Consider the following 8,685-nt stretch of genomic DNA (forward strand, 5'->3'; position numbering starts at 1 on the left):
CAGGTAAAAATACCGCATTGATATGCAGCTTCTGGTCACATTTCCATTGTTGCGCTGGGAGGCCATTTAAAAAGTTTCCGTCTCCTCACACAGCACTCAAAGCGCTTTGAAACTTTTGATTAGGAGATGCATCTCTTCACAGTTACAGTAACACGAAAACAAGCCGAATAAATGAATTCCTGGCATAAATGGACATCAGGAAACACTTGATACAGATTGCAGCTATTTGCATGCATTCCAGGTGTAAAACCACATTTGATTATTATTATTATTATTTCTTTTACTACACATGGTGGTGTGAAACGTCCACAGCTGCACTATTTCTATGGCATCAAAACTCAAACTTCCTGGCAGAATGGAACTGAGCTAAAGAAAATTCACAGTATGCACGCAAATTCCAAAAAAGGGCCAATCTGCCTTGTAACCTGCTTAAAAAGCTTAAAAGTATGTAAATTATTTTACTGTTATACTTGATGGAAACCTGTCACAATTACAGAAAGACGTGGCTGTAACTGTGCACAACACAACACTGTTTTAACAAAAACGACTTTATGCTTGGTCTGCTTGTAGTATGATGCAAACTTAGCTAAAAATGTAAAAACAAAGACACACCATCACAAACCAGTGTCCGTGTGTCACTGGAGAACACCAGCTATAAAATCTATTATCCCAAGATACCTGCCAGCACTTGAACACACATGTTTAGTGCTGAGAAGTGAACAAAATGTTGCATAAAAAATGTAAAAGATAATTTCAGGACATGTCATCAAACAGACTTCATGTCATCACAACAACCGGCTGCCAGGGGCAACCAGACGCAGGGAAAGATTGGCAGAGGCATTTTGCCATGTGAGTAACTGGGTAACAAAGCTGGAGTGAGCCGTGGCTGAGTCACAGCCATACTCTCCAACAGCTTTGTTTACCTGCCCTTACTGCTGCCACAATTAATGCAGCAGAGAAGTGGACGAGCCAGGTACCCTTGGAACCTTGGTAATCTGCATTGATCTGCTGCTGTGCTTCTTTTAATTGTTGTTACAAAAGACAGCAGCCAGGCTAAAACGCTGCCACTGAAAACAGTGTGGAGGATAACAGACGGCAATCACAGAATCCTGAGCACCTAGAATTTCAGGAGACTAAATCTGTTTCAGACCCACAATTTGCTGTTTGGAATTAGAATTACAGAACTTATTTATTTTTATGTATATATATAGTCATGGATCCATCTCTTTGATGCCTCTCTATGTTGTCTATAAAGCTAATCTCACAACCCTTCTTTAAACCTGACCATATTTATGTTTATCAAAGAAACTGGGAGCTTTTTACTTCTAACTTATAGCGTGAACATAATTACAGGATGGAGGTTTAGAGATGGTTTATACGTCTTCTCAGCTTATTATTAAAATCACAATGAACACCATGAAATTTGATCAGCATTAGTGCACAGGCAGCTGATCAGGATGTGGGCTCACCATTAGTAAAACAAGGCAAACTGACACCAACGACCAAGTAAATGATCTGCGGTGCATGTCATCAGTTAGAGGCTTCAGTTTCTGTTTGAAATCCTCTGAAGCTCAGAATACTCAAACATCTCGAACTTTACTTCACACTTCGCAGCAGGGACGGAGCTGATGTTTTCTAAGGACTGTGAGATGGTTTAAGTTATATTTTTTAGTGGCACCCCCTCTCTCAAAAGGAGCAAACAGCTATTCATATACTATAATCAGCAGTTTTGCATCATGCCGTTAAACTTAAGTAGTTTCACACACTGACTTCTTCTCTGGTGTTTCTTGACCTTGGTGTGGTGGCTTGAAAACTGAAGGAGTTTCTTTTAGGTGGCATGAAAAGGCAATTTTAAAAAAAGTTTAACGATTTGACTTCAAATGCTTCCACTAATTAAAATCAAAGTCAGTTTTATAGTAAAACCAGTAGTTTCCAGTGAAAAAAAAATACATGCAACATTTATAATTACAGGCTCCCCCTTATAGTGCAGTTCCCAGTGCCTGATGCAAATCTTAAATGTAACTTAATCAAGTAAATGAACTGCTGCACACTATACAGTGAACTTAAAGTACAACTTGTACACTCTAATCCTATTATAGATTTGAATCCTCCAGTTCCCCATTTTCCCAGCTGTCAGATTATGGTCTGCATCCCACGAAAGCCCATATTCTGTTTTTGGCGCTCTATTAGCATCATTTCGTCCATCAAGCGACATTAATTGTGAATGAATGCAAACTCCTGCAGAAGAATACGGTCTTCAAGAGGCCTGTCACATACTTTCTCCACTTGGGAGGACCTTTAACCTACTTAGCTGAGGAGCTGCACCGTTTCAAGTAGTGCAGCTGAAAGATATGCACCTGCCCGCTTTTTACTCTCACACTGCTCGGCGATTTAAGAGGAGAGAAAGTATTTGATCTAAATGGTACCACACTGACTGCAGGTGTGGAATTTTCTCCACACGTTTCCACGCCAAGTCGGCCACTGGGCCGGCCGCAGTACAGATGTGGTTTACATCTTTACATCATATGTTGGGAGTGAAGAAGACAATTAATTTGTCTTGTGTTGCAAATCTGGTGGTGTCAGTATCAGCACTGAAAGTTGTGGTTTCGTTTCAGCTCCGCAGAAAACCAAATAGGCGTATTATATTTCGTGCGTAATAACGCCCAAAGAAACATCTTTGGAAGAAAGCGCCTTATAGAGCTACAGACATGTTGGCATCAACTTAAATTTCTATTGTCAGTAAATCGCTTATTATTAGCTAAAAATAATTGCAAGAAAATATTTTTGATTATTCTGTTTCCTGATATTAAACAGTTTACAAGAATTGACTCCACTTTGGCTTCCTTTCAGATATTTCTCCTCTAATTTACAGATAAAATTTTCATTCCTAAGAGAAACAGTTTAGTGCGGAATCACACCTTTCCAAGCACACCGTAGCAAAATGTGTTCTTACCTCTAAGTCTATCCGTTTCTTAAAAACAATGCCCAATGCGCATCAGTTTCTTTAAATGACTGGCTGATAACAAATCCCTGGAAATCTAATAAGTACGCTGACGTGCCCAAGACAAAAGGGAAAACGCGCTCACGGGTCGTGCGTAAATTACGCACGCAAAAATGTAACCTGAATTTTGATTTTATGATAGTGGTGCACTGGTATTTATCATTTCATCCTTAAAGTAGAACTAAGATTTTTTTTCTCTTCCCTTTTTCACTTGACAAAGATCATCCAAACTGCACAAAGAAAAAACTGAACACACAATTGCAGAGCTCTGGCCATTTTGGTATTTGTTTAAATTGTATTCGCATTAAAAGTTAAAAGTTTGATTAGAGATTTAAGGGCTGCAAGACTAAATAAATCCCCGTGTTTTCTGCACTTTGTGCTGGGCCGGTGCGTGGTTGAGGTTGCAGGTCAGGACCCTGGCCCTTCAGCCATCTCTCCACATCTCTCAGGGTATTGAACTAGCAAGGACGAGATGGAGAAAAGCAATTCAGCAACCAGCCGCTTTGGTCCATCTGCTGTGCTGTGGGGTGGGGGGGTCGGCAAGGGGAAATCGAAAAAAGGTTGTCTGCATGATATAAAGTACATGAATGGGCAGTTATTTGGTTCTGGTTAACGACACGTAAAAAGTCCGAAGAACGCTTACACATCATATACTTGGAGACTGGTTAAAATGTGCTTGCAGGAAGTCCGCACTGTTTATATGGACAACTCTTGTCATTAATGTACACAATACCCGATTATTTAGTCACTAGTGGCAAACAATGGCCGGCACACAGTCCCCTCTATAATAATGGAACACTTGGTTGTCATTCTCTATTTACAGACTTTAATTTGTATGTTAGCTATGAAGTAATTCTAAAAAGCTTGTGTATTATTTCCCAAGTGAAATTATCGACCAAGTTTTACAATTATCAAACAGTCAACACACAGTCAAGGAATTTCAAAAGCGTGTGTTTTTTCAGGTCAAAGCAAGACAGTTACAACGCAAACCAATACACGGTCCCCGTGCGTAATTCTGGGAATATAAATGTATTTTAATCGCCATTCAGCGGTCAAGGTAGCACTTACTGTCCCTGAGGGCGCAAGGGTCAGTGTAGGCTTAAATCAATATGTTATGTGATATTTATCAACACGCATCACTCAATCTGTATCTGCAAACACGCATGCAGCAACAAGATCGATCCAATAACTGTGAACATACACAGCTGCAGAAAGGCTTTGCGGTTAAAACTGCTCTCTCCTCTAATGTGTCAGATTTATGAACAAACCTTTGCTGGGCCTTCTTCGTAGCTCCTTGGCGCGTCCGCTTGTCCCGCTCCCGCTGCCTTGACCACAGCATAGTCACTGGATGCAAAAGTTAACTTGGACTGACATCTACATTAACGTGGACTATAAGCCCTCGTAAGCGTTGCATGCAGCTAACCAGCTCCAGATTTTTATGGGATCCTAATGTGGAGGGTCTGTGGACCAGGGTCCTGCTCTCTGACTCAGTAATCCACAAGGTTGAGAGGTTTGTCTCATTTACATAATGTTAGAGGTCTGGGCCGAGGCCTACCTTTCTTTTCGCCCTGAAAAGACACCATGCTGCCGCTGCCTAAAGAGTGGAAAAGGCGCACAGAAATCTGGACAAGTAGAAGAATATTTGCAGGTAGGAGATATTACTTTTCTTTAAGAGATGAGTTGTTTTTTTTTAATCATAGAAATCTGACTTTTTATTTTTACTGAGAGCATTTGGTTAACACCTGTCAAACCTCTCTTGTCGGACACATTTTTCCTTTTAGGATTCACGTTTTTGTCCTACTTGGGTGTCTTTTTGACTCTGGCATACGCACGCATTGTTTTTTCCTCAACAGCAAGTCCAACCACTTCCCATTAAATCCGCTGCTGAGTCCAGGCATCCGAGGGGGGAAGGAAAAAAGGGTAGAAGAAATTCGGGTACTGAAATCTGCATAAGAACAATGATTTATTACAATCGGGCTATCAACTTAACCGGAGATTGGTGTTCTTGATATGTCGCTGTAATTGATGGCTGACCATGTCACATCTTCAACTGCTCAATTAGGGTAGGCAGCTACTTGCTGCCATGCCATGCTAAATTACATTAGTGGCTTCGCGCAGACGAGTGTTTCCTTCCTCCAGCAACGGAAGATGGAAACACATTCCACGTGTGGAAATTAAAGCTCAACGCAGCACACCTGCTCCTGCTGTCGTCTGCTGGAAGTTGTTGATGGCGATGAAAAACATCAGAACGTCATTATTGTGATTAGAAAAGTCCATGAGCAGAATAATAGCTACGCCTCTGCATTATGGGATAGTTATGAGCTATAGGCTGAATGGCGCGTTATAGATCCATGAGGGACACATGTTGGGCTATAATGGGAAGCCGTGTTGACGATTTAACTCGTGATCACAATTTGTGGTCGCTCTCCTCTCTTTTGACCCCCCTGTTGTGGCTGCCTTCCTCTGATTCTTCCCCTGGCGCCAGTCAGTTTGCTCAGAGATTACAATGTCAGGTCAAGACTGCGGAGTGTCATTAATGCGGGGTGACCACACTCGATGTTTCGAGGCTCACAATGTCGTCTCCAAATTGCATTAAGTCTAATGAAGCTACTGATCTTTTTTTTTTTTTTTCTAAGACAAGCATAAAAAGTGTGATCTCTTCCAACTTGTCTCCACGTACAGGAGGATTTGGTACGAGGAGAGCTGCAGCTGCATGCTCAGATTTGGCAAATATAATCTAAATCCTGTGTGCTACATCTCATAGCCTCCCCTGTTCATAAATGTGAGGTGGTGGTATATACTCACAGGCTGGGTCCCTACCGCCGCTGCCTTTCAGCGTTTTGCCATTTTGAGCTTATTTGGACTTGTCCCTCTCTGGTGGGGCAAAATGATGCTCAAGAAGCATAAATGAGCCGGTCATACAACTTCATTGTGCCTCTTTGATGATACTCGGTGGCCCTTGTGTCTGTTCAAAGTGCTCTCAAAGTTTCTAGAAAGAGTGGAATTCCCCACTGACGCAAAATAGTCATATGTGGTCAGATCAGCTGGTGTGCACAACATAATGGCTAATTCTCACCTGTTGTCACAAAGGACAAAATCGTAAATATGTGGCGTCGTTTTATCCACGCATGCAACTTAATATAAAGCAAAGTGTATTTTCATGAATTATTTCTCTAAAATGTCAATGACTATTGTTTGCTGGTTTAGGAGTTTTGCTCCGCCCCCTGTGTTTGTCGTAAACCTGGCTCCTGGCTCCAATAAACCCGGGCTAAGAGCGCCCTGGGCTCGCCTCCTTCTCCAAGGCGATCAATAGGATCTCAGGCGCACTACAAGCACTCTCTTACGTAGACATCCACCAAGGAGAGAGCCGATACAACAACACGGTTGATCTGCTCAAACACAAAAATCTACCTGCTTTCTGAATCATGTCGTTGAGCCCAAAGCACACAACGCCTTTTTCAGTGACAGATATTTTGAGTCCAATCGAGGAGACCTACAAGAAGTTTAGTGGCATGGACGGCGCAGGGAACCTAACCTCTCCACTGGGAGCCTACCGACAGCCTCAGGTGTCTCAGACCGGCATGCAACAGCACTCCATGGGCCATAACGCCACCGTGGCCACCACTTACCACATGCCGCACACCGTCTCCCAGTTCTCCCACAGCGCAATGGGGGGATACTGCAATGGAAGCATTGGCAACATGGGAGACCTCCCGTCGTACCAGGAAAGCATGCGGAATAGTGCAGCAGCAACAGGGTGGTACAGCGCCAACCCTGATCCCAGATACTCCACAAGTAAGTTCTTTCCTCCATTTATACACACTTTTCCGACTTGATTTCAGCGCATATCCCAGAAATAAAATTGACTTTTGAGAAATAAGAGGGGAAACGCTGTAGACTTAATATGTGTCGCTTTTAAAAATGTTTCATTGGTGATAATCTAAATAGTGTAGAGTATTTTAAGACATCTTTAATTTACAAAAGCTATTTATGACGGTTAAACCGAAAAGGAGATCATTCTTTCAAGTCTGGCTTTTTATCTTTGGCATGAGTTAATATTTAAAAGCAAGATCCATATATTTATTATTATTATTATTATTATTATTATTATTATTATTATTATTATTATTATTATTACCACATGTTTTTAAAACTGATGCTTTCCAACTTCATTTATTAACGCATATAACAGCCAATAATCAATAAAGACTACTTCAGGCGAAACAGTGTTCTCCTCTTCTGTTTATTGAACGCACGTATATGTATGTATATTTTTAAGTTTCTAGATTCATGGGACCTTCCACAGGTATGAACATGACCGGCATGGGGGGTCTCACAGGAATGGCGGACGCCACCAAATCCATGCCAGCTCTCCACGCTGCGCCCAGGAGGAAACGGCGCGTCCTGTTCTCGCAGGCTCAGGTCTACGAGCTGGAGAGGAGGTTTAAGCAGCAGAAATACCTATCGGCGCCTGAGAGGGAGCACCTGGCCAGCATGATCCACCTGACGCCGACCCAGGTGAAGATCTGGTTTCAGAACCACCGGTACAAGATGAAGCGCCAGGCCAAGGACAAGGCGGCGCAGCAGCTACAGCAGCAGCAACAGGACGGTAATCTGTGCCAACAGCAGGCGCAGTCCCCGAGGCGCGTAGCCGTGCCAGTTCTGGTGAAGGACGGTAAACCGTGCCAGAACGGCTCAAACACGCCGACGCCGAACCAGCAACAAGTACAACAGAGCCAGCAACAAAGCCAACAACAGAACGGGGCCGGAGTTGTGCTCGCATCCACGACCAGCAGCCTCACCCAGCATCAAAGCCAGCAGCAGGTGAACGCTTTGGATCTGGAGGAGATGTCGCCCAGCCCCCCCTCACTGCACAGCCAGCTCAACATGGCCCAAATAGACACATCTGCTGTAGATTACACCAGTAACATGGTCAGCTCAAACCTCCTCTACGGCAGGACGTGGTAGGACTTAATACAGTACTGTCACTTTCCACTTTTTCTATGTGATCCTGCGGATGAGCCCAAGCAAAAGCAAATATATATATATATATATATATATATATATATATATATATATATATATATATATATATATATATATATATATATATATATATATATATATATAGCTGAAAATGGGGGCCCTTGGTGAGGAGAGGACAAGGCGCACTGAGGCGCACCAGCTGATCAGGGCACATTTTCTTGACATCTCTGAGAGGGGAGTCTATTTTTGAACATTACAGAAATGGCTGCCCTTGAAAGCAATTATGTCGTTTCTGGACCTTTTGTAATCCATATTTTGGACCTTCCTCATGATGTTTTAAACGTAGTCTATGTTGTTGAAACAAAAAGGAATGCTGCTTCACTTGAGTGCGGACTGGGGGAAAGGTGGAATCAGGTCTGAAGTACACTAAGCCACCACTCCTTATTTGCGGTGATAACCTGGTATTTTATCATATTAATATTGTAAACTAATGTATTCATTTAGACTTATTAAATAAAGTAGGGACTTGTATATTTGGCTAACACACAAGAATGCGTTTAACTGTATAATAATCGTTATTGCGTCCACTTTTATGTTTTCTTTATTCTTTTGTAAGTTAAAAAGGAACAAATGCGTGATGGCTGCTGTATATGTTTCAAAACCAAGTGAACGTTAACAATAAATAACTTGAAGTGTGA

At 42.2% G+C, this 8,685-nt stretch overlaps 1 protein-coding gene across 2 annotated transcripts; it reads left to right on the forward strand.

The window, feature by feature from the left end:
- The first annotated feature begins 6,426 nt into the window (after window positions 1-6,426).
- nkx2.4a (NK2 homeobox 4a) lies at window positions 6,427-7,969 on the forward strand. 2 transcript variants are annotated; one of them, XM_041954293.1, is made up of 3 exons: window positions 6,427-6,796; window positions 7,281-7,726; window positions 7,808-7,969. In XM_041954293.1, the coding sequence occupies exons 1-3, from the start codon at window positions 6,427-6,429 to the stop codon at window positions 7,967-7,969; spliced, it is 978 nt and encodes a 325-aa protein (XP_041810227.1). The 2 variants fall into 2 exon arrangements, with proteins under 2 accessions (XP_041810227.1, XP_041810226.1); XM_041954292.1 differs by having other exon boundaries at window positions 7,281-7,969.
- The last annotated feature ends 716 nt before the right edge of the window (window positions 7,970-8,685 follow it).

This window comes from Chelmon rostratus, chromosome 15 (genome assembly GCF_017976325.1).
Source record: "Chelmon rostratus isolate fCheRos1 chromosome 15, fCheRos1.pri, whole genome shotgun sequence".
In the NCBI taxonomy this organism is placed as follows: Eukaryota; Metazoa; Chordata; class Actinopteri; order Chaetodontiformes; family Chaetodontidae; genus Chelmon; species Chelmon rostratus.

Excerpts from the sequence above, each read along its gene's own strand:
- nkx2.4a (XM_041954292.1), top strand. The coding sequence starts at position 6,427 with ATGTCGTTGAGCCCAAAGCACACAACGCCTTTTTCAGTGACAGATATT. Across the intron at positions 6,797-7,280 it reads TGATCCCAGATACTCCACAA|TTTCTAGATTCATGGGACCT; the intron begins GTAAGTTCTTTC and ends TATATTTTTAAG.